This window comes from Macaca mulatta, chromosome 19 (assembly GCF_049350105.2).
Source record: "Macaca mulatta isolate MMU2019108-1 chromosome 19, T2T-MMU8v2.0, whole genome shotgun sequence".
Lineage (NCBI taxonomy): Eukaryota > Metazoa > Chordata > Mammalia > Primates > Cercopithecidae > Macaca > Macaca mulatta.
Genome location: NC_133424.1, coordinates 64,951,886 through 64,977,265, shown reverse-complemented (window position 1 = coordinate 64,977,265; position 25,380 = coordinate 64,951,886). Strand labels below are relative to the sequence as shown.

At 44.4% G+C, this 25,380-nt stretch overlaps 2 protein-coding genes and 1 pseudogene across 3 annotated transcripts in view; 2 read left to right on the top strand and 1 right to left on the bottom strand.

The window, feature by feature from the left end:
* Positions 1-37: 37 nt before the first annotated feature.
* ZNF28 (zinc finger protein 28) lies at positions 38-25,285 on the top strand. 2 transcript variants are annotated; one of them, XM_015124775.3, is made up of 6 exons: positions 38-81; positions 2,800-2,918; positions 3,664-3,751; positions 9,106-9,232; positions 15,217-24,030; positions 24,119-25,285. In XM_015124775.3, exons 3-5 carry the CDS (start codon positions 3,737-3,739, stop codon positions 17,229-17,231), a joined length of 2,157 nt encoding a protein of 718 aa, XP_014980261.2. In that variant the 5' UTR covers positions 38-81; positions 2,800-2,918; positions 3,664-3,736; the 3' UTR covers positions 17,232-24,030; positions 24,119-25,285. The 2 variants fall into 2 exon arrangements, with proteins under 2 accessions (XP_014980261.2, XP_028695219.2); XM_028839386.2 differs by lacking the exons at positions 38-81; positions 2,800-2,918; positions 3,664-3,751; positions 9,106-9,232 and adding an exon at positions 11,956-12,071.
* On the bottom strand, positions 5,198-7,422 carry LOC100431057 (polyadenylate-binding protein 2 pseudogene; annotated as a pseudogene).
* LOC106994839 (uncharacterized) overlaps positions 23,915-25,380 on the top strand; it is a 33,808-nt gene continuing 32,342 nt past the window's right edge. The window contains exons 1-2 of the mRNA XM_077981271.1: positions 23,915-24,030; positions 24,119-24,196. Coding sequence (XP_077837397.1) covers positions 23,986-24,030; positions 24,119-24,196 — 123 coding nt within the window. The 5' untranslated portion in view covers positions 23,915-23,985. The remainder of the gene's footprint in view (positions 24,031-24,118; positions 24,197-25,380) is intronic.

Sequence of the window (25,380 nt, the reverse complement as noted above, 5' to 3'; positions counted from 1 at the left end):
CAGGCCTGGTTTCCGTCTAGCGCGCGCAAATGCGCGCAGACCAGGAAGCGGATCCCGTGGAGTGAGGGTCGCACCGCGCCGGTGAGTTTTGCTCTGTGTTGTATTAAGTCTGCGCTCCCCAGGTCGCGGCACTTCTGTACATGGGATGTGGGGTCCCCACAGACCTGGAATTTCTCGTCTTTCTTCCTTCACTCAGAGCAAATGGAGATGTTCTCCTGGGAGTCCGGAAGTCCCTTCTTTTTAGGTTTAAAGTCGCCCTGAGGTTGGTCTCGTCCTCGGTCTTTCTGCTACAGGGCATTGTATACACTTCCTATCGCGTAGTTTACCTGCTCAAAACAGTGTTTTGACTCCTTCCGCACTGCGCTTTTTTTTTTTTTTTTTTTTTTTTGAGACGGAGTCTCTCTCTGTCGCCCAGGCTGGAGTGCAGTGGCGCGATCTCGGCTCACTGCAAGCTCCGCCTCCCGGGTTCCCGCCATTCTCCTGGCTCAACCTCCCGAGTAGCTGGGACTACAGGCACCGCCACCACGCCCGGCTAATTTTTTGTATTTTTTAGTAGAGACGGGGTTTCACCGTGTTAGCCAGGATGGTCTCGATCTCCTGACCTCGGGATCTGCCCGCCTCGGCCTCCCAAAGTGCTGGGATTATAGGCGTGAGCCACCGCGCCTGGCCCCGCACTGCGCTTTTTAAAGTCCTCATCCGAGAGGTGTATTCCCTCTCTGCGCGCCTCCCAGCCTCACCCTCGTCGGTTGCTGGAGCACAGCACCCTGACCCCAGTCCCGGGGAGGCCGCGTTCTCTGTCTGGTCCTGGGATCCTGCGGATCCCACCCTTGTCTGAAGGCGTCGTTGCCCCCCACCTCCCTCCTCCTCATGCTGGGCCCCGCTGCTCTCCAGGTCTTCCCTCCGCAGTCACCGCTTCCCTTGGGCCCGCACTGTAGAGGTGCCCGGTGCCTGTCCTGTGATATGGGGTGTTCTTGCCTGCCCAGATCCAGCTCTTGGAAAATGCGCTCCTCCGAGATGCCGGTGTCTTCCTCCAAACCCTCGTGTGATTGTGTGGGCCAAAGGGATCAGGAGACAGAGAGAGGGACTGAGAGAGCAGTAGAAAACAAGAGACAGAGAAAAGAAGAATGAGGAAGACCCATACAGATAGCAAAGTAGAGGATAGTTGAGGGATTTGCCAAGAGACAGCGAAAGTGAAAAAAAGATAAGAAAGCAGGAGAAAAGCAACTGCAGAAATGTAGAGAACAGCTAGATGTACAGAGAGATGAAGGACAGACAGCACGGTATGGAGAGGGGCAGAAATGTGGAGGCTCATCAGAATGAGGAAGAGGAGGAGGGATTTGGAGCCAGGACAAACAGAGCAGAGTGGTGCTGGTGGCAAGGAGAACAGAGGGAGAACCACAGCAGGGAGGACACCTGGGGATCTGGGGTGTCAGATTAGGTCCAGGAGGTTATAACAGGGAAGAGAGAATTTAATAGTGAGAGCAGAGGAGGTGCAGAGATGGTATAGAGGCAGAAATCTATGGAGATTGAGGACGATCTAAAGCTTGGGAAGGAGGAGCAACAAGAGGTTAAATAAATTGTGAGGACTGAGCCCGGGTAGTTTTTGTATTTTTAGTAGAGACGGTTTCTCCATGTTGGCCAGGTTGATCTCAAACCCCTGACCTCAGGTGATCCACCCACCTCAACCTCCCAAAGTGCTGGAATTACAGGTGTGAGCCACCGCAGCTGTCCACCCGTGTATTCTTGATTGAAAATTTTTGCTTATGTCTTAGTTCTACAGCTGACCCTGTTTCCCTGTTTTCAAGGTCAATAGCTGTGTGTTTACACTTCTGCATTTTATAAATGTTACTGAGATTTCCTTGTAAGGAAGAATTCAATGTTGGGAGTCAGTTTTCATCAGAACTTTTCAAAAGAATTTTCTTTAACCCAGGTATATGATAGACACTTCTCTTAATTTTAAGGATGGGAATGATAAGACCAACCCATCCCATTAGCCCTTCCAGGCCCCCATGTAAGAATTCAGGCACACCTTCTCACTCATCTCAGACCTTCTCGGGGTAACTTGGTGAAAATGTTTCCTGCTCTGAGCCCCGGTGAGCCTGCAGCTTGATGATGACGGGCTAGACCAGAAAAGCTCAACCTGAGTGACCCTGACCCCTGAAATGATTGGCAAAATAGTGGCGGTGTGTGGGCATGGCTTTTTCTCTAGGAGAGGGGAGTGCCCAGTTGTAATTAGAATTTTCCATGGGATGCAGTAAACCAAAAATGAAGAAAAAAAAAAAAAGCAGAAGAATGGAAGAAACAGAGTGGTAGACTCAGAAACAGAGACCATCTTCAGAGGCCTTTGTCTGTATGAGGATATCACAGCTACGTCTAAAGCAGGTTGTGTCAGTCCCTGGCAGGGAACCTCCCACTGGCTTCCTGTGTTCCCCGGGACAAAAGTCCAGCTCTTCACTGTGGCTCCACAGCCCTGTGTCCAGGGCCCCTGCCAGTGTCCAGCCTCCTCCTGGGAGCTTGCCCTCATCTCCCGGCTCCCTCTGCCCCAGTCACATTTGCTTTTCTCTTTTTTCAGACGTCAAAACCCTTCCTGTCTCAGGTCGTTGTCTCCGCTTTTATTCTATGTTTCTAAATGAAGATGGCACTGTCCCTTTCTCCTTCAGGTCTAGGCTCAGAGATGCCTCCCATGGCCTCCCACCCCCATCTAAAGTTCCCTCTGCCTGTCAGTGTCTATTACATTACTCAGGTTTTCTTATCTCTGTGTCAATCCCATCAGAAATGTACTTTTTTTTTTTTTTTCAGACTCTCACTATGTCCTCCAGGCTGTGAGTGCAGTCTCGTGATCTTGGCTCACTGCAACCTCTGTCTCCTGGGTTCAAGTGATTCTTGTGCCTCAGCCTTCCAAGTAGGTGAGATTATAGGTATGTGCCTCCACACCCTGCTAATTTTTGTATTTGTATTTGTATTTTATTTTATTTTTGAGTCTTACTCTGCCGCCCAGGCAGGAGTGCTGTGGCATGATCTCAGGTCACTGCAACCTCCACCTTTCAGATTCAAGCAGTTATGCTACCTCAGCCTCCTGAGTAGCTGGGATTACAGATGCCCACCAAGCCTGGCTACTTTTTGTATTTTTAGTAGAGAGAGGGTTTCACCATGTTGGCCAGGCTGGTCTTGAACTCCTGACCTCAAGTAATCCACCCACCTCGACCTTTCAGAGTGCTAGTATTACAGGCGTGAGCCACCGTGTCCAGCCCATTTTTTGTATTTTTAGTAGAGACAGGGTTTCTCCATGTTGGCCAGGCTGGTCTAAAACTTCTGAGCTCAAATGATCCTTCCACCTCAGCTTCCTAAGTAGCTGAGACCACAGACACACAGACGTGCACCACCAGACCTGGCTAAGTTTTTGTATTTTTGGTAGAGATCTCCTGAACGGGAGCTCATCCCAGCCCAGCTCCCCACTGCTGCAGTGTGTGTGTGTGTGGGGGGGGGGGGGCTTTTCCAGGAGCAGAGCAGGAGTTTTCCTGTAGGAATTTTTTGTTCCTGGTGCAGTGGGCAGCAGAGGGGACCGTATTTCCTCAGGGTGATGTATCCTGTGTATGTGTCATTGTGTTACCGGGAAAGGATGTGTTGATTCTATGCAATAAACATCATATTTTTGACATTCAGGACTGACTTCTAAAGACTCTTGGTATGTGAGGAAGAAACCTGGAAGAGGAAGAGGAAAGCAGAGGAGTCAGGGATGGCTCCTCCTCAGGTGAGATGATATTTCGGTGGATTGTTCTGTCTCCTTCCTTTCAGAAACGCTGGGCCTTGGAGTTGGGAATCTTCTCTGAGTCTGAAGCGTCCTGCCTGACAGGTTTGCTCACACTCACCCATGCCTTCCCTCAGTCCCTCTCATCTCGCTTAGATTCCGTCTCTTGTGACCCAGTGGCATGAACTTGGAAGGAGGCTGCAGTGGTTGTTGTCCTGGGAAGGGCTCACACCAGACATGGATGGAGACGGGGTGAGGGTCCCGTGGTGTCAGGGCTGTTGGGCAGCAGGGATTGTTCAGGGGTCACATGTGGATGCACGTTTAGCTCTCTGTGGACCAGGATTAGAGCAGCTGCCACTGGAAGTCACGTATTAATGTGCACAAAGTATGTGGTAAATTCCAGAAAAGGAGACCAACATGGAGAAATGTTTTCTGCCTGAGTTTTTACTACACTTTTAGGTAATTGAATGAGTTACTGTGTTTCTGACTCCAAAAATCTTACTAATTAGAATGGAAAGTTCATACGTAGATATGAATAATGAATGATTCCTTTATTATTATTATTATTATCATCATTATTATTATTATTTGAGGCAATATTTTGCTCTTGTTGTCCAGGCTGGAGTGCAATGGCATGATCTCAGCTCACCGCAACCTCTGCCTCCTGGGTTCAGGCGATTCTCCTGCCTCAGCCTCCTGAGTAGCTGGGATTACAGGCATGTGTCACCACGCCCAGCTAATTTTGTATTTTTAGTAGAGATGGGGTTTCTCCATGTTGGTCAGGCTGGTCTCAAACTCCCAACCTCAGGTGATCTGCCCACCTTCGCCTCCCAAAGTGCTGAGATTACAAGTATGAGCCACTGTGCCTGGCCTATTCCTTCATTATTTTAAGAATATGAAATCAATGTAATAATAGCAGGAGGTTCATTAAACCATTCTTAGCACATTACGTTCATGAAGACAGTGGTGTTACTGTGGAGGGGCTTGTGAAACAAGTGTTTTTGGTAAAAATGGTTGCAATTTTTCTCAAATATGGAAGCAGTACTATTTTATCCAAGAGGATAAAGCTGTATTCTCATTCCGCGTATTGTTATTATTATTATTTTTCTGAAATGGAGTCTTGCTTTGTTGCCGAGGCTGGAGTGCAATGGCATAATCTAAGCTTACTACAACCTCTGTCTCCTAGGGTGAAGCGATTTTCCTGTGTCAGCCCACCTAGTAGCTGGGATTATAGGTGCGTGCCACCACGCCCAGCTAATTTTTTTGTATTCTTGGTAGAAACGGGGTTTCACCACGTTGGCCAGGCTGGCTTCGATCTCTTAACCTCAGGTGATCTGTCCGCTTCAACCCCCTAAAGTGCTGGGATTACAGGCACAAGTCACCATGCCCATCCCCACCAGTTATTATTAAATATAAATGGTTATATTTAAACGTCACATGATGTACACATTTGTTTTGTGGTAAAACTCCAAGCAAAGCTGCAGCTTAGACCCTTGGCCACAAGGCATCTCCTTTCCCTTTCACATCCTCCACCCTCCTTCCAACCTCGCTGGGAATTGCTACTGTCAGTTCTGTGCCAAGTGTTGTAAGTGTAACTGTGCCAAGTGTTCTGTGCAAGTCTTGTACACGCGTATTTCTGCATCTTTATGAGACTTTAAAACTTCTGTTGTAAGTTAAAGAAAATTTTTCATATTTTTTTTTACTTTACATTTGGGGCTACATGTGAGGGTTTGTTATTGAAGTCAACTTGCGTCATTGGAGTTTGCTGTGCCAATTATTTCATCACACCAGTATCAAGGCTGGTACCCAATAATTTTTTTTTTAATTTATTTTTTTGAGATTGAGTTTGCTCTTGTTGCTCAGGCTGGAGTATAATGGCATGATCTCAGCTCACTGCAACCTCCGCCTCCTGGGTTCAAGTGTGTCTCCTGCCTTAGCCTCTTGAGTAGCTGGGATTACAGGTGCCAGCCACCATGCCTGGCTAATTTTTGTATTTTTAGTAGAGACAGAGTTTCACCATGTTGGCCAGGCTGGTGTTGAATTCCTGTCCTCAGGTGATCCACCTGCCTCGGCTTCCAAAAGTGCTGAGATTACAGGTGTGAGCCGCTGTGCCCGGGCCCACTAGTTATTTTCTCTGCTCCTCTCCTTCCTCCCACCGCCAAAGTATCCTTTCCACTGAGACAAGATTCCTCTTCAGTTAAACAAATCTTGCTACTTCTATATTTTAAAAACTTTTATATATATAAATATATATATACACATACATACACACATATCTATGCATAGACATACCTATATACACACACATACATATTTTGAAAATCTGGGGAAAATGACAACTTTTTTTTATTAACGTCTAATTTCTTGTGAGTCTTTGCACGTTTTATTATTTTTGGAGCATATATTTTCAGAGTAGATTTTCGTACTTTGAATAATGCTGTTTTCATATATTTATTTTATTTTGAGACAAGGTCTCACTCTGTTGCCCAGGCTGGAGTGCAGTGGCATGATCTTAGCTCACTACAACCTCCACACTCAGACTCAAGCCATCCCCCAACCTCTGCCTCTCAGGTAACTGGGACCACAGGTGTGTGCCACCATGCCGGTTTATTATTATTATTATTATTATTATTATTATTATTTTGAGATGGGATCTTGTTCTGCAGCCCAGGCTGGAGTGCAGTGGTGTGATGTCGGCTCACTGCAACCTCTGCCTTCTCAGTTCAAGCGATTCTCCTGCCTCAGGCTCCCAAGTAGCTGGGAATACAGGCGAGTGCCACCACGCCCAGATACTTTTTTGGTATTTTCAGTAGCGACAGGGTTTCACCTTTTTAGCCAGGATGGTTTCCATTTCCTAATCTTGCGAACTGCCCACTGCAACCTCTGCCTCCCAGGTTCAAGCGATTCTCTTGTGTATTGGTTCGTTTTGGGATCACGTTGATTTGCCTTCCTCTAAATAGGGACTCATCTAAGGCCAAGGAAGTCCTCATTGGCTCTTTGTCTGAGAACTCTATATATGCAAACCCTTTGGAATGGCCACTAAATTTGGCACAGAGTTTGGTAACACAGTTGACCCAACCACAGCCAGGACAGTGAGCTTCCAGCTCTTCTGCTGTTGCACCATGGTCCACATTACCAACATAGATGGAACGGGCATCAGCCTCCATCTTCTCCTCAGTGTACATGATCTCTGGGCCAGCATTGCCTGGAGCTGGACTCATATTCATCTACTTCTCTAACTCGTTCTGTAGCTCCTTTAGCTTCTCAGCTTCTTCCTCCATCCTCCTGACTCCCGCTTTGATAGCTTCTAGCACTGGGTCCTCAATGGCGCCGTCCCCTGGGTCACCCTCGACCAGTCCCGGCTCTTCCTCTTCCTCTTGGCTGCAGGGGTTCCCGAACCAGGCCCAGGGCCCGGAGCTCCCGGGCGAGGGGTGAGGGGCGAGGGGCGTGGGGCGTGGGGCCGGGGCGGCTTCTCTTCAGACTGGGGCTCCAGCTTGGGCTCCAGCAGCAGTTCCTCAGGCTCCATTTCCTCACACTCCAGGCCATTCCTTTCGTCCCCTGCGCCCCCGGGACACCATCCCCGGCGTCTCCATGGGCCCCAGGCACAAGATGGCGCCGCCGCCCCTGCCGGAGCCCTAGTGGCCTGCAGCTCCTGCTGCTGTTGCCGCCGCCGCTCAGACTCCTTTTTTTTTTTTTTTATTTTTTTATTTTTTTTGAGAAAGAGCCTCACTCTGTCACCCAGGCTGCAGTGAAGTGCCATGATCTCAGCTCACCACAACCTCCGCCTCCCGGGTTAAAGCATTTTGTTGCCTCAGCCTCTCAAGTAGCTGAGATTACAAGCAGCCTACACCACGTCTGGCTTTTTCTTTTGTATTTTCAGTAGAGAAGGGGTTTCATTATCTTGGCCAGGCTGGTCTTGAACTCCTGACCTGGTTATTCACCTGCTCGACCTCTTACAGTGCTGGGATTACAGGCATGAGCCACCGCGCCCGGCCCATAATAGTTATTTTTTCTGCTCCTCTCCTTCCTCCCACCCTCCACCCTCAAGTAGACCCCAGTGTCTTGTTTTCTTCTTTATGTTCCAGTAAATATTTTGGTTTCATATTTGATTTTGCTAGTTGTGAATTTACATGTTGTCATGTTAGTAAACATGGCTAGCTTGCTCTTTGACATCTGCAGTGGAAACTGGCTCCTTTGCGATTTTTCTCTGTATAAAGAGTGCCATAGTGGCTGCCTCTGCGCACGCCTGCATTCCTACAGATATCTGAACATTCCTCCAGGTCAGGCAGGTGAAAGGTGATTGCTTCCTCTAAGATGGGGCATTTCCTGTTTTCTTAGATCCCACAAGATTCCCCCTTGCGCCCGACTGCCAAAGTGTCCTTTTCCAGCAAGATGAGATTCCTCTTCAGTTAAACAAAATTTGCTACTTTTTATATTTTTAAAAACTTTATATATGTATATACACATCCCCACACATGTGCACACACATATACATACAAATACATGTATACCCACGTATATATTTTGAAAATCTAGGACAAATGACAACCCTTTGTATTAACATCTAGTTTTTTGTGAGTCTCTGTAGGTTTTATTATTTTGTGAACCTATATATACACAATTGATTTTTGTACTTTGAGTAATTTTGTTTTCATGTACTTTATTTTATTTTGGGACGCGGTCTCGCTTTGTTGCCCAGGCGTGAGTCCCCTGGCGGTATCGTAGCTCACTGCAACCTCCACCCTCAGGGTCAAGCCATCCTCCCTCCTTAGCCTTCCAAGTAGCTGGGACCACAGGTGCCTCCCACCACACCCAGCTAACGTTTTTTATTTTTTTTATTTTTTTGAGATGGAGTTTCTGTTGCCCGGGCTGGAGTGCAGTGACATGATCTGGGATCCCTGCAACCTCTGCCCCCCCAGATCAAACGATTCTCCTGCCTCAGCCTCATGCGTAGCTGGGATTACAGGCATGTGTCACTGTGCCCAGCCTATCTTTTACTGTGGGCATTGTCATCTTTTAAGACATCAGTCGTGCTCTCTCTCATCTAGATAATGTCACTTGGTGTGTCAATAAAAGTTCTGAACATTTTTATAACAGGAACCCAACATTGATTTTTCATTTGTTTATTTCTTGTATTTCTCACAAACATAGGAATTTCATACTGAAAGTGTGCCTGGACTTCTTCAAAAACTATAATAAAGACATCATGTGGCGCCGTCCCCTGGGTCACCTTCCTCGGATTTGTCAGAACATTCACTACAACTAAATCCATGCTTTCCCCTCTCTCCTCTTCTCATTTTTGGTAAAGATGAGAACTCCTCCCATAACCATTTCCTTAAAATGTGTTTTCATTCCAGGGTCTGTTGACATTCAGGGATGTGGCCATAGAATTCTCTCAGGAGGAGTGGAAATGTCTGGACCTTGCTCAGAGGACTCTATACAGAGACGTGATGCTGGAGAATTATAGGAACCTGGTCTCCCTGGGTGAGGATAACTTCCCTCCTGGGGATGTGCCCTTGCATATCTTTGCCTTTTCTCTTGTTGCCTCTTGGAAGCCCCACACTTACTTGACTAAAATGGAAGCCGTATTGATTTTGACATGAAAAGCTTCATGATGCCAAGAGCACACCACTGCACTCCAGCCCAGGTGACAGAGCAAGACTGTCTCAGAAAACAAAAACAAATCTTATGGCAGACTTTAAACATATCCAGTTTCCTGTTTGCTTTTCTTGTGCTTTCAATTCGGTAGTTCTTGGAGAGAGCTCGATGTCCACATATCACATATTACAATGCTCCCTCAGCATTCAGAAGGAAGCAGTCAGTAGAGGAATTTGTGAAATATTTTCCTAGATCCATCTGTAATGTTTTCTTTCCTACTGAAACATGGGCTGGGACTCTAGAAAAGCTCCAGCACATCATGGTCCTTTCTTTTTATAAGCAGGAATCTCTTTCTGACCTGCTGTCTCCATGTTGGAGCAAGGGAAAGAGCCCAGGACTGTGGAGAGTGAAGTGAAAATAGCAAAAATATCCAGCTGGGAGGGAATGTATTACAGGTGTAAAGGCAGGTAAGAGCTCAGATGGGCAGAGTGGAAGCTCCACCTTCCAATAGTGTGTGGGGAAACTCTGCAAGTGGGAGAATTCTGTGGGAAAAGAAAAGTTTCAATCCTCATATCTCTGAAAGGGCATCTTTCTTTGCACCTGCTTATCTCTGTGCTCTTTCTTTCTTTCTATTCTTTCTTTTTTTATGACAGAGTCTCACTCCGTGGCCCAGGCTACAGTGCAGTGGTACGATCTGGGCTAACTGCAGCCTCTGGCTCCTGGACTCAAAGCATTCTTGTGCCCCAGATTCCTGAGTAGCTGGAACTGCAGGCTCTTACCACCATGCCCAGCTAATGTTTGTGTTTTTAGTAGAGACAGTGTTTCACCATGTTGGCTAGGCTGGTTTCAAACTTGTGATCTCAAGTGATCCACCTGCCTCAGAATCCCAAAGCATCGGGATTACAGGTGCAAACTGCCATGCCTGATCATTGTTATTATTTTAAATAGTTTTGTCTTTTAGTTCTTTAGATATTTGGGCAGAGGTTATTGTTGCAGGTATGTTAAACATCTTAAAGTTATAGCATAATAAAGAAACTTAAAATTTCCATAACCTGGATGTGTGCAGTGGCTCACACCTGTAATCCCAGCACTTTAGATGGCCAAGGTAGGCAGATCACCTGAGGTGAGGAGTTCAAAACCAGCCTGGCTAACATGTTGAAACTTCGTGTCTACTAAAATTACAAAAATTAGCCAGGCGTGGTGGTGGGTGACTGTAATCCCAGCTACTCAGGAGGCTGAGGAAGGAGAGCCTCTTGAATCTGGAAGGCGGCAGTTGCAGTGAGCCGAGATTGCACCATTGCACTCCAGCATGGGAGACAGAGTGAAACTCCGTTTTTCAAAAAGAGAACAAAAAAATTCCATAACCTGCAAAAACTACTTCGTCTCCACTGGAACATTTTTTTTTTATTTATGTCAGAATTATTTCTGTGTATGTTGCATTTTTGTTAACATATGTACAGTGTTTTTCTGCCTTTTATTTTAAATAATGTGAAAAAAAGTTTAGTTATGAAGAAGAGGTATACATATGCCAGTTTCTGTATCTGTCCTTTTATTAATTATGTATTTATGAGACAGAGTTTTGCTCTTGTCACCCAGGCTAAAGTACAATGCTGCAATCTCAGCCCACTGGAACCTCTGCCTCTCAGGTACAACCAATTCTCCTGCCTCAGCCTCCTGAGTAGCTGGGATTACAGGCATGCGCCACCACGTCCATATACTTTTGTATTTTTAGTAGAGACAGGGTTTCTTTTTGTTGCTCAGGCTGGTCTCAAACTCCCCACCTCAGTTGATCTGCCTGGCTCGTCCTCCCAAAGTGCTGGGATTATAGGCATGAACCACCACACCTGGACTATCTGTCTTTTTTTTCACATTTACTGGAGAACTTTATTTATTTATTTATATTATTATTATTATTATTATTATTATTATTGTGATGGAGTCTCACTCTATCACCCAGGCTGGAGTACAGTGGTGTGATCTCAGCTCACTGCAACCTCCGCCTTCTGGGTTCAAGCAATTCTCTCCTTCCTGAGTAGCTGTGACTACAGGCATGCGCCACTACACCCAGCTAATTTTTGTATTTTTAGTAGAGACGGGGTTTCACCATGTTGGTTGGCCAGGATGGTCTCGATCTCCTGACCTCGTGATCTGCCCCCCTCAGCCTCCTAAAATGCTGGGATTACTGGTGTGAACCACCACACCCAGCCTGGAGAACTTTATATAGACTTGTGGGTTGGAGTTACTCTTGTTTTTTTTGTTTGTTTATTTGTTTGTTTTGAGATGGAGTCTCGCTCGTTGCGCAGGCTGGAGTGCAATGGTGCGTTCTTGGCTCACTGCAAGCTCCACCTCCCGGGTTCACGCCTGCCTCAGCCTCCCCAGTAGCTGGGACTACAAGTGCCTGCCACCATGCCTGACTAATTTTTTGGATTTTCATAGAGACGGGGTTTCACCGTGTAAGCCAGGATGGTCTCGATCTCCTGACCTTGTGATCTGCCTGCCTCGGCCTCCCAACGTGCTGGGATTACAGGCGTGAGCCACCACACCTGGCCTGGAGTTAGTCTTTAGCCTTCTTTCATTTTTTTTTGTTTGTTTGTTTCTTTGAGACAGAGTTTCAGTCTGTAACCCAGGCTAAAGTGCAGTGGTGTCATCTCAGCTCACTGCAACCTCCAATTCCCAGGTTCAAGCAATTCTCCTGCCTCAGCCTTCCAAGTAGCTAGGACTACAGGTGAGTGCTAACATGCCAGGCTAGTTTCTTGTGTTTTTTTAGTAGAGATGGAGTTTCAGCTTGTTAGCCAGGATGGTCTCAATCTCCTGACTTAGTGATCCTCCCGCCTCAGCCTCCCAAAATGCTGGGATTACTGGCGTGAGCCTCTGCACCTGACCTGTCTCAAGGTTTTAAAAACATGTTAGTGCTAGTAGATGGCTTCAAATATTGCAAGTTTTACAGTACAGCCTCTTAACTTCCTTTGTTTAATTAGATTTGTCACCTTCAGTGATGTTAATGATGAGACGCTCTTTTTCCTGTCTCAGTCATTTCACTGTCCTGTCAGAAATAGCTTAGACTCGCCAGCCCCAGTGTCTCACGTTTCTAACCCCAGCACTTTTAGAGACCAAGGTGGGTAGATTGCTGGAGGTCAGGAGTTTGAGACCAGTCTGGCCAACATGTTGAAACACTGAATGTACTAAATGCCAAAAATGGGCCAGGTGCAGTGGCTCACACCTGTAATCCCAGCACTTTGGGAGGCTGTGATGGGTTGATCACTTGAGGTCAGGAGTTCGAGACAAGCCTGGCCAATATGGTGAAACCCCATCTCTACTAAAAATGCAAAAATTAGCTGTGTATGGTGGCGTGCACCTGTAATCCCAGCTACTTGGGAGGCTGAGGCAGGAGAATCCCTTGAACCCGGGAGGTGGAGGTTGCAGTGAGCCAAGATCATGCCACTGAACTCCAGAACGGGTGACAGAGTGAAACTATGGACTGAGGAGGGAGAATCACTTGAGGTAGGAGAATCCTGCCAGTACACTCCAGCATGGGCGATAGAGCGTGACTCCATCTGAAAAACAAACAAAAAAGGAAATAGCTTAAACTGGGAGGCTTAAGACACAGACATTTATTTCTCCTGAATTTGGAAAGTGGGAAATCCAAGAGCAAGGTGCCAGCCAAATTAGTTCCTGGTGAGAGCATTCTTCATGGTTTAGCCCAGCCATCTCCCTGCTGTGTCCTAATATGGTGGAAAGAGGAACAGGCAATGAGCTCTTTAATGTCTCTTTATAAATGCACTGGTCCTATTCACGAGTAGTCAACACCCATGACTCAGTCCTCTCAAGGTCTGCATCTGCAGGAACATCCTATTAGAGAATATCAAATCTACCGAAGCTTATTTGAGAAGTAGTTATTTATCTTGTTTGATTTTTTTGAGACAGTCTTATCCTGTCACCCAGGCTGGAGTGCAATGGCACGATCCCGGTTCACTGCAACCTCCGCCTCCCAGGTTCAAAGGTTTTCTGCCTCAGACTACCAAGTACCTGGGATTACAGGCTCCCTCCATGACGACCAGCTAATTTTTTTGTATTTTTAATAGAGATGGGGTTTCACCATGTTGTCCAGGCTGGTCTTGAACTCCTGACCTCACGATTCACCTGCCTCAGCCTGCCAAAGTGCTGGGATCACAGGCCTGTGACACTGCACCCGGCTGTTAGTCAATTCTCATTCCTTATAATGCTGTGTATTTTCTTGACCTCATATATCACCTTAACATGTATTTCAGGTCTTATGTTGTATGCTTATGGTAAGTACAAGTTTTGGCTCTTTTCTTAAGAGGGAATTGTTTAGAATTCTTCAATCTGTATAAATCTACTTATTATTTTCTGGCTTGTTTTATCATGGATTGCAGTATTTGATTAATTGATTTTTATGACTTTACATGTGAGTTTTTGGTATGTGGTATGCAATATAACTGACACACTTCCCCCATTAATGTCACAAAGTGCCACAGGTTGCAGTGGCTCAGCCTGTAATCCCATGTCTTTGGGAGGCCGAGACATATGGATCACCTGAGGTCAGCAGTTTGAGACCAGCCTAGCCAACATGGTGAAACCCCATCTCTACTAAAAAATGCAAAAATTAGCTGAGCATGGTGGCACGTGCCTGTAATCCCAGGTGCTCAGGACCTAAGGCAAGAGACTCATATGAACCCCAGCGCGGAGGTTGCATGAAGCCAAGATCATGCCATTGCACTCCACCCTGGGTGACAGAGCGAGACTCTATCTGAAAAAAATAAAAATATATAAAATTGAAAAAAAGTCCCAGCATGCCTCTTCCACATGGATATAGGTAATTTTGTAACAGTTATTCAGAAAAATACCGCATTAACATTTTCTTTTTTTTGAGATGGAATCTCACTCTGTCACGCAGGGTGGAGTGCAGTGGTGTGATCTCAACTCACCACAATCTTTGGCTCCTGAGTTGAAACGATTATCCTGCCTTAGCCTCCCAAGTAGCTGGAATTACAGGCGCCTGCGACCACACTTGGCTAGTTTTTGTATTTTTAGTACAGACAGGGTTTCTCCATGTTGGCCGGGATGGTCAAACTCCTGACCTGAGATGATCTGCCTACCTCGGCCTCTGGAAGTACTGGGATTATGGGCACGAGCCACCACACCCTGCCTTTTTTCTTTTTCTTTTTCTTTTTTTTTTTTTTTTTGTTGAGATGGAGGCTCATTTTGTCACCTGGGCTGGAGTGTAGTGGTGTAATATTGGCTCACTGAAACCTTTGCCTTTTGGCTTAACGCAATTCTTGTGACACAGCCTTTGGAATAGCTAGGAGTACAGGTGCAGGCTGCCATACCTGGCTAATTTTTGTAATCTTTTGTTATCTTGTCAGTGCTATGATTGTTTGACAATACAGAATTTCCATTGATTTTGGTTCTCCTTACAACAGCATGTTGTGGATTATTTACCAATATGGTATATTGTGTGATTCTTTAGCATTTATTTGTATACACTAAATATGCTGTAAATATGAAGATATATATTTTTATATTTTGATGTGACAGTGATGTGTTTTTTTGCAAACTGATACACTTTAGGGTCACAGTGGAAAAACACTCCTTTCTTTAGACTCACACATGTTTGTGCCCTGTCAGTGTCTTGTCATGATATTGGGAATAGGCTTCTGTAGAAATGATTTGAAGTACATGTAATTGCCCTTTATTTATTAAAGTATCTTACTGCTTTTGTGTTCATAAGCATTGAAGATCATGTTTGGGAAGTTTAAAATAAGTATTGTTTTTCATGTCATTTTTACACATTTCAGTATTATATACCATCTGTACTTAATTGGAAACCTATTGGTGTTTAAATTTTGTAGATATCTCTTCCAAATGCATGTTGAAGACGTTGTCATCAACAGGGCAAGGCAATACAGAAGTCATCCTCATCAGGACAGTGCAAAGACAAGCAAGTCATCACACTGGAGAGTTTTGCTTCCAGAAAATTGAGAAAGACATTCATGGCTTCGAGTTGCAGTGGAAAGAAGATGAAACAAATGGTCATGCAGCACCCATGACAGAAATCAAAGAGTTGACTGGTAGTACAGACCGACATGATCAAAGGCATGCTGGAAACAAGTCTATTAAAGATCAGCTTGGATCAAGCTTCCATTCACATCTGCCTGAACTGCACATATTTCAGCTTGAAGGGAAAATTGATAATCAAGTTGTGAAATCTTTCAACGATGCTTCCTCAGTTTCAACATCCCAAAGAATTTCTTTTAGGCCCAAAACCCGTATTTCTAATAAGTATGGAAATAATTCCCTCCATTCTTCATTACTCACACAAAAATGGGAAGTACACATGAGAGAAAAATCTTTCCATTATATAGAGAGTGGCAAATCCTTTAATTGTAGCTCACTTTTAAAAAAACATCAGATAATCCACTTAGAAGGGAAACAATGTAAATGTGATATATGTGGGAAGGTCTTTAATCAGAAGCGATACCTTGCATGCCATCGTAGATGTCACATTGGTGAGAAACCTTACAAGTGTAATGAGTGTGGCAAGACCTTTGGTCACAATTCATCCCTCTTCATTAACAAGGCACTTCATACAGGTGATAAACCTTATAAATGTGAAGAATGTGACAAAGTTTTCAGTCGCAAATCACATCTTGAAGCACAGGAGATAATTTATACTGGAGAGAAAACATACAAATGTAAGGTTTGTGACAAAGCTTTCACGTGTAATTCATACCTGGCAAAACATACTATAATTCACACTGGAGAGAAACCTTACAAGTGTGATGAATGTGGCAAGGTTTTTAATCGACTATTAACCCTTGCACGCCATCGTAGACTTCATACTGGGGAGAAACCTTTTGAATGTGAAGAATGTGACAAAGTTTTCAGCCGCAAATCACACCTTGAAAGACATAAGAGGATTCATACTGGAGAGAAACCATACAAATGTAAAGTTTGTGACAAGGCTTTCGCATATAATTCATACCTGGGAAAACATAGTATAATTCACACTGGAGAGAAACCTTACAAGTGTAATGAATGTGGCAAGGTTTTTAATCAACAATCAACTCTTGCACGGCATCATAGACTTCATAGTGCAGAGAAACCGTATAAATGTGAAGACTGTGACAAAGTTTTCAGGTGCAAATCACACCTTGAAAGACATAGGAGGATTCATACTGGAGAGAAACCATACAAATGTAAGGTTTGTGACAAGGCTTTCCGGAGTGATTCATGCATTACAGAACATCAGAGAGTTCATACTGGAGAGAAACCTTACACATGTAATGACTGTGGCAAGGTTTTTAGTACAAAAGCAAACCTTGCATGTCATCATAAACTTCATACTGCAGAGAAACCTTACAAATGTGAAGAATGTGAGAAAGTTTTCAGTCGCAAATCACACCTGGAAAGACATAGGAGGATTCATACTGGAGAGAAACCATACAAATGTAAGGATTGTGACAAGGCTTTCCGGAGGGATTCACACCTGGCACAACATCAGAGAGTTCACACTGGAGAGAAACCTTACAAATGTAATGAGTGTGGCAAGACCTTCCGTCAGACATCATCCCTTATAATCCATCGTAGGCTTCATACTGGAGAGAAACCTTACAAGTGCAATGAGTGTGGCAAGACCTTCAGTCAGATGTCATCACTTGTATACCATCATAGACTTCATAGTGGAGAGAAACCTTACAAGTGTAATGAATGTGGCAAAGTTTTTAATCAACAAGCACACCTTGCACAGCATCAGAGAGTTCATACTGGAGAGAAACCTTACAAGTGTAATGAGTGCGGCAAGGCTTTCAGTCAGATGTCAAACCTTGTATACCATCGTAGACTTCATAGTGGAGAGAAACCTTAAAAGTGTAATGAGAGTGGCAACACCTTCCATCACAATTCAACCCTTGTAGGTCATAAAGCCATTCATACTGGAGGGAAACCTTACAAGTGTAATGAATGTGGCAAGGTTTTTAATCAAAAAAGCAACTCTTGCACATCATCGTAGACTTCATACTGGAGAGAACTTTACAGATGGGAAGAATGTGACAAAGTTTTCAGTCGCAAATGAAACCTTGAAACACATAAGAAAATTCATACTGAAGAGAAACCATACAGATGTAAGGTTTGTGACAAGATTTTCACATATAATTCATACCTGGCAAAACATCCTAGAATTCACACTGGAGAGAAACCTTAGAAGTGTAATGAATGTGGCAACACCTTTGGTCAAAATTCACACCTTTTAATTCAAAAGACAATTCATACTGGAGAGAAACCTTACAAGTGAATGTGGCATGGGTTTTTTTTTTTTTTTTTTTTTGAGACGGAGTCTCGCTCTGTCTCCCAGGCTGGAGTGCAGGGGCCGGATCTCAGCTCCGCCTCCTGGGTTCACGCCATTCTCCAGCCTCAGCCTCCCGAGTAGCTGGGACTACAGGCGCCCACCACCTCGCCCGGCTAGTTTTTTGTATTTCTTAGTAGAGACGGGGTTTCAACATGTTAGCCAGGATAGTCTCGATCTCCCGACCTCGTGATCCGCCCGTCTCAGCCTCCCAAAGTGCTGGGATTACAGGCTTGAGCCACCGCCCCCGGCCTGTGGCATGGTTTTTAATCAACAATCACACCTTGCAAGTCATCATAGACTTCATACTGCAGAGAAATCTTAAAAATGTGAAGACTGTGACAAAGTTTTCAGTCACAAATCACAGCTTGAAAGGATAATTCATACTGGAGAAAAACCATACTAATGTAAGGTTTGTAACAAGGCTTTTGGGAGTGATTCACACCTGTCAAAACATACCAGAAATAACACTGGAGAGAAACCTTACAAGTGTAATGAGTGTGGCAAAGTCTTTAGTGGGCAGTCACCACTGATTCACCATCAAGCAATCCATAGTATACAGAAAGTTAACTAATGTAATGATTGTCACAAAGTTTTCAGTAATGCTACAATCATTACAAATCATTGGAGAATGCATAATGAAGAGAGATCTTACAAGTGTAATGTGGCAAATTTTTCAGACATCGTTCATATCTTGCAGTTCTTTGTCAAACTCATGCTGGAGAGAAACCTTATAAATGTCATGATTGTGGCAAGGTCCTCAGTCAAGTTTCATCCTATGCAAAACATAGGAGAATTCATACAGGAGAGAAACCTCACACGTGTGATGATTGTGGCAAAGCCTTTACTTCACGTTCACATCTCAATTGGCATCAGGAAATCCGTACTGGACAGAAATCTTACAAATGTCATCAGTGTGGTAAGGTCTTCAGTCTGAGGTCGCTCCTTACAGAACATCGGAAAATTCATTTTGGAGACAGTTATTTCAAATGTGATGAGTATAGCAAACCATCAAGCGTTAATTGACATTACAGTCAAACAAGCATTGACCTGAGTTTGAGTTGGCTTAACATTGAGTTCAAGCATGAGTTGACATTAAACTGTTTATGTTAAGAGGATTGGGCTGGGTGCTGTGGCTCATGCCTGTAATGCCAGCACTTTGAGAGGCCAAGACAGGTAGGTCACTGGAGGTTAAAAGTTTGAGAACAGCCTGGCCAACAGATGGGAGCCACTTTTCCTGGCCTGTATTTTCATTTCTTTTTTTTTTTTTGAGATGGAGTCTTGCTGTGTCACCCAGGTTGGAGTGCAGTGCCATGATCTCGGCTCACTGCAACCTCCGCCTCCCAGGTTCAAGTTATTCTCCTGCCTCAGTCTCCAAGTAACTGGGACTACAGGTGTGTGCCACCATGCCTGGGTAATTCTTTGTGTTTTTAGTAGAGACTGGGTTTCACCGTGTTCGCCTGGATGATCTTGATTTTCTGACCTTATGATCCACCTGTCTCCACCTCCCAAAGTGCTGAGATTATGAGTGTGAGCCACCATGACTGGCCTGTTTTTTGTTTTTTTAACAAAAAGTTATATGGATTTCTATGGGTATTGTATTGAATCTAAATCACATTTGGTTATGTAATCATTGAGCAATACTAATTTTTCCAATCAATATGGGTTGTGTATGTATTTATACATGTTTTTAATCATTTTGATCAATGTTTGTAGATTTCAAGGTACAAGCTTCTCACCTTTATGTTTATTCCTAAATGTTTCTTACTTTAAGCTCTTTAGCAAATGGAAGTGGTTTTAATTTTCTTTTTTTTTTTTTTTTTTTTTTTTTTTTTTTGAGACGGAGTCTCGCTCTGCCGCCCAGGCTGGAGTGCAGTGGCCGGATCTCAGCTCACTGCAAGCTCCGCCTCCCGGGTTCACGCCATTCTCCTGCCTCAGCCTCCCGAGTAGTTGGGACTACAGGCGCCCGCCACCGCGCCCGGCTAGTTTTTTGTATTTTTTAGTAGAGACGGGGTTTCACCGTGTTAGCCAGGATGGTCTCGATCTCCTGACCTCGTGATCCGCCCGTCTCGGCCTCCCAAAGTGCTGGGATTACAGGCTTGAGCCACCGCGCCCGGCCTTTAATTTTCTTTTAAAATTATTTATTGTTAATGTATGAAAATTAAACTAATTTTTGGTGCTGTTATTCTATTCTGCAAATACACTGAATGTGTTCCAGTTGTACTTTGGTTGACTGTGATTTTCTTCACAGAAGATCATGCCGTCTACAAACAAATAGGATTTTACTTCTTTCTTTCTGATTTGGATGAGTTTGATTTCTTTTGCTATTTCATTGCTCTGGCTAGGACAGCCAGTATTGATTGAATAGAAGGGGTGGAGCATTCTTGCATCATGTGAGATCCTACAGGAAAAGCATTCCATTTTCCCTGATTGGTTATTTCCACTGTGGTCATTTCATGGATTGTCTTTGTATTGTTGAGGTAAATTTCCTTCTTTATCTATTTTGCTTAGGATTTCCATGATGACTGGACGTTGAATTTTGTGAAATGCTTTTTCTCCATGTATTGAGATGATGTGGTTTCCATCTTTCATTCTGTTCAAGTGGAATATCACATTGAATTGCTTGAATATGTTGAACCATCCTTACATCCCAGAAATAAGTGGCACTTGAATATCTACAATCCTTTTTATATCGTCTTGAATACAGTTTGCTAGTACAAGGGGTCTTCAAGAAGTTCATGAAAAATACATATTATGAGAAAATTGTGCATGACATCACATTTTTTTGCACCAAAATAAAATGGTACAAATTTGTTATGTGTAAACAGGGTCTAGTTTGAGGCACTCAGAAGGGTAAGATGAGTTTGAAAAGAGAATCCATCAAAGCAATGTAAATTCTGCTAAAATTGAAAGAAGAAGAAACGTTGAATTTACAATGAGACCAGATGCAGTGGCTCAGGCCTGTAATCCTAGCACTTTCAGAGATCAAGACAGGTAGGTCACATGAGCCCTGGTATTCAAGACCAGCCTGGACAGAATGGTGAAACCCCTTCTTTACAAAAAATACAAAAATTAGCTGAGCATGGTGGCACATGCCTGCTGGTTCAGCTTCTCTGGAGTTTGTAGTGGGAGGGTGGCTTGAGCCCAGGAGGTAGAGGCTGCAGGGAGCCATGATCATGCCACTGCACTCCAGCTGGGGTGACAGTGAGATAGTGTCTCAAGAAATGAATATGCTGAAGTTTGGGTAGAGGGACAATTAAATCATTGATGCTTTGTGAAAAGGTTATGGGGACGATGCCCAAAAGAAATCATTAGTTTGTAAATGGATAACTCATTTTAAGTTGAGACAAGACAATGTTGAAAGTGATGCATGGAGTGGCAGGTAGACCATTCACATCAGTTTTACAGACAAAAATAAATCTTGTTTGTGCTGCGATGAAGAGGACTGACAGCTAACAGCAGAAAGAATAGTCAGGAGTTTGAGACCAGCCTGGATAACATGCTGAATCCCCATCCCTACTAAAAATACAACAATTAGCTGGGCATGGTGGTGGCCACCTGTAATCTTAGCTACTCGGGGGGCTGAGACATGAGAATCGCTTGAATCCAGGAGGCGGACGTTGCAATGAGTCGAGATCGTGCACCTGCACTCCAGCTGGGCAACAGAGCAAAACTCTGTCTCAAAATAAAATAAAATAAAATAAAACTGCTTCTCAAATAAGCTTTGGTAGAATCTTAAGGGGTCACATCATTGTTTTCCAACTATGATATGTGTTGAAAAATTTGTTCTTTGACCACACATTTTATTAGATTTTTTTTTAACCATTATTAATGGTTTTTCTCTGAAATGTATTGTGTTCAGGTTACATTGAGGACTGCATGCTTTCTAGTCTGTATCATATATTGGAAACATTTTCTGGTACCTGATAAATGATTAGTTTGTTTCAATGTGTACTTGATAAAGATATCACGGAACTTTATGCTAACATCAAAATTTAGTTCAAGTGGCCATGATTCCATTTTATTTATGTCATCTGATTAAATGGTGAGCTGTGAGCTTCTACGTCATCGTTCCCCTCATGTTCCTCTGGTCCATAATATTTGCAGATGTTGAAGGATGGGCTGGATTGACCTGGAACCTTGTTCCACTGGAGCCCATGTGTTCATGAAGAAAACATTTGCTCAGATCTCCTTTTACCGCTGCTTCTTTTTCAGTGTTTTAAACACTTATGGCTATGTGTTCACAATTGTGTTTATTTTGAACGTTTCACAATCATTTTTCTGGGAAAATAATTACATGTTTAGGATTCGTGCCATCAGAACCTTAGACATTGAAAGAGACACTTCATTTGCTCAGGTATATAAAATGGTACTGAAATTTTTTCCTTCTTTTTGAGACAAGAATGTCACTCTGTCACCCATACTTGAGTGCAGGGACATGATCTTGGCTCACTGCACCCTCCACCTCCCAGGCCCAGTGATCCACCTTAGTCAGCCTCCCAGATAACTGAGACCACAGATGCACACCACCACAGCAGGCCAATTTTCTGTACTTTTGGTAGCGACGGGGTTTTACCAAGTCTCCCAGGTTGGTTTCAAACTCCTGGGCTCAATGGTCTACCCACTCCAGCCTCCCAAAATGCTATGATTACAGGGTTAGCCACCATGCCTGGCCCATTGTGGAATTTTCTAGAGAAGGAAAACCAACACAGCCTATTGGCACTTCCAGCCATCACATGGGAATCAGCCACACCTCCTGACTCAACTCAGAGCTTCTCAGGATACCTTAGTGAAGTGTCTCCTGCTCGGAACAACTGACACAACCTGTAATGTACAGGTGGGGAATAAGACCAGAAAAGCTCAGTCAGAGTGACACTGACCCCTGAAATACTTCACCAAATAGTGTGTGGCTTTTCCTGTAGGAGAGGGTAATGCTCAGGTGTAATTTGAATTTTAAATGGATTCCTGTCCTCCCAAAATGTAAAAAACACAAATACCAGAATGGAAAAAACAGGGGATTAGACTCAAATCGTCTTGAACCTCTCCTTGTCTCTGTCCACACAAACTGCTTTTCCTAATCTCATCTCGCAGCTTTAACCCACCTACGCGGCTCCATGTCCCCTGCAGGTCTCTTCCCTGAGCTCTACAATCCTGTGTTCTGTTGTCTCCTCAGCTCTCTGCTGGGATATCAAACTGGCATCTCCACATTCACGTGCCCATAAGTGACTTCCTAAACTCCCAAACACATTCCCTTACAGTCCTACAGATCTCAGATGAGGGTGACTGTGTACTTCCGGGGACTTAGCCAAACTTGACAGCATGTATTTTAAGTATGGGAGATAAATTATATTATTTGTAAGTGTTGTAATTTATACTGTAAAGAGAAAGTTGCATGTATACATAAAAGGAGTGAGAAAATACATCATTTCCAACCTTCTTTTGAGGTGTGGGGGAAAAATGTTTGGAGACCTCATCCCTATGGATCTGTGCTCCCAGGACCCCTCTAACCTCACCTCCTGCATGCGTCCCTCTCGCTTTCTCTGCTCCAGCCATGCAGGCCTCTTTCCTTTTTCTGGGACTGAGGTTTCTCCCATCTCAGGGCCTTCAACTGTGCTGTCCCTCTGCCTAGGACTCTTTGGCCACTGAGCTGCAAGTGACAAGCAGAGTTTCTTCCCCAAGTCTTTGTTCTGACATCACTTTTACTATGGAGAACTTTGTTCTCCCATAGCCCCCCATTTGTCATGACAACTCCACCTTCACCCCCACCTCTGGTCCATGTTGCCTGTTCTGTGTGATTCTTTTTGCTCCTTCGCTGTTCACTGGATCCTGGTGAGGACAAGTCTCTAAGCAGAGAGCAGAGCCAGAAGGTGGGGCTGTGCTGGGCTGGTGCCCTCTGAGTGGAGCTCAACCCTGACTTTACATTGGGGTTCTCAGGCATTTTGCAAATACATCTTTTATGCTGTTTTATCAGAGATTGCTATTTTCACAGTATGGGACCCACCCTCAGCAATACCTACAATGACACAGGTGATTCTCATCTGCCTCCAGCATTGAACGTCAAGGCAGTTTCCTCCATGTTGAGAGCTGAGATCAGCCTGTGATCCACAGGGAGGTGAGGGGACTGTGCTCTGCATGGGGTTTGGTTAGGGCAGATCTGTGCCCTGAAGGTCTCTCTCCTGCTGCAGCGTGTGTGTGGACTTTTCCAGGAGGGAGCAAGATCTGAAAACGGGTCAAAATTACCCTTGTAGATCTTCCCGTGGCACGTTCTTATCTCTGCATGATCTCTGGGACCGTGGGCAGCAGAGGACCATCCGTCTCCAGGGTAAGGTCTCCCCTGTGTGTGTGTTTTGTCACAGGAAAGGAGGGAGTGATTTCTAAACATTAAATCTCTGATTTTTTTTCACACACAGGATTTCCAAAGACTCATGTTACATGAGGAAGCCACCAAGAAGAGGAAAGAAAAGGATCCAGGGATGGCTCTTCCTCAGGTGAGTGATATTCCTCGGTGGATTCCGCTGCCTCTTTCCTTTCTGAAATGCCAGGTATTGTGGTAGCCAGTCTTCTGTGAGTCTGAAGCGTCCTGCCTCACACGTTTGCTGGCACTCACCCATGCCTTTTCTCAGTCCTTGTCATCTTCACTTAAATTCCATCTCCTATAACCTAGTGAATGAGGTTAGGAAGAGGCTCCCCTGGGCATGGTCCTGGGAAGGGCTCACACCAGACATGGATGGAGATGGGGTGTGGGTCCCGTGCTGTCAGTGATGTTGGGCAGCAGGGATTGTTCAGAGACCACATCTGGATGAACGTTTAGCTCTTTGTAAACCTGATCAGAAAAACCATATATGAAAGTCATTCATTAATGTGCCCTGGTATCTGGCAAATTCTAGAAAAGGAAACAAACTAGGGGAGATATTTTGTATCTGAGTTTGTAATGCATTTGAAGTTACGCTTGTGAGTCAATATGTCTCTGACTCCAAACTGTTTTTTTAAGAGACAGGTGTCACTCTGGGGCCCAGTCTGGAGTGCAGTGGCACACAGCAGCCTCAAATTTGTGGCCTCAAGTGATCCCCACATTAGCCTCTCACGGAGTCAGATGACAGGCATGTGCCACCATGGCATGTGCCACCATGCCAGTCTATTCTAGTTTCAGAGAAGGTGAGAATGAGAGCTGTGTACAGAATGAGGGAGGGAAACAGTGATGAAGATGAAGGGGAACCCTGGGTGCAGATGAGTGGTGAGTTGATTGGATGTGATGATGAAGTGATGATGTGTTGCTTCCTCTCTTTACAATGTAATTAATGTAAAATTAAATTATGCAGATGAGAATCAGGGTTACAAGACTCCTGTGTCTAAGTGTGGTGCATTTTATAATTATGGTGTCAGAGACGAGCTTCCCTTTGCACTCCGTCTTCAGCCAGAGGACAGTGACTTAACTCGTTAGTTGTGGATCACCCTCTTCCCTTTTCATGGATGGGATGGGGAGTGGGGAAATGAAGTAGGGTAAGAAGTGACTGAGTCTCTGTTACTACATTGAATGTGATAAAAGGCATATTAAAAGTGCTTTTGTTCTCTTTTCATAATTTTTGTGTGTGTGTGTGTGTTTTTTTTTTCCTGGTTTCTCTTTTAATTAGCTTAGCTGTTCTTTTGTGTGTTTATGTGTTGTGGGATCTGG

What these genes read in the sequence shown, in the direction of transcription:
- ZNF28 (XM_015124775.3), top strand. An exon ending in TAGGAACCTGGTCTCCCTGG is followed by an intron (nt 9,233 to 15,216) that starts GTGAGGATAACT and finishes TAAATTTTGTAG; the next exon opens with ATATCTCTTCCAAATGCATG.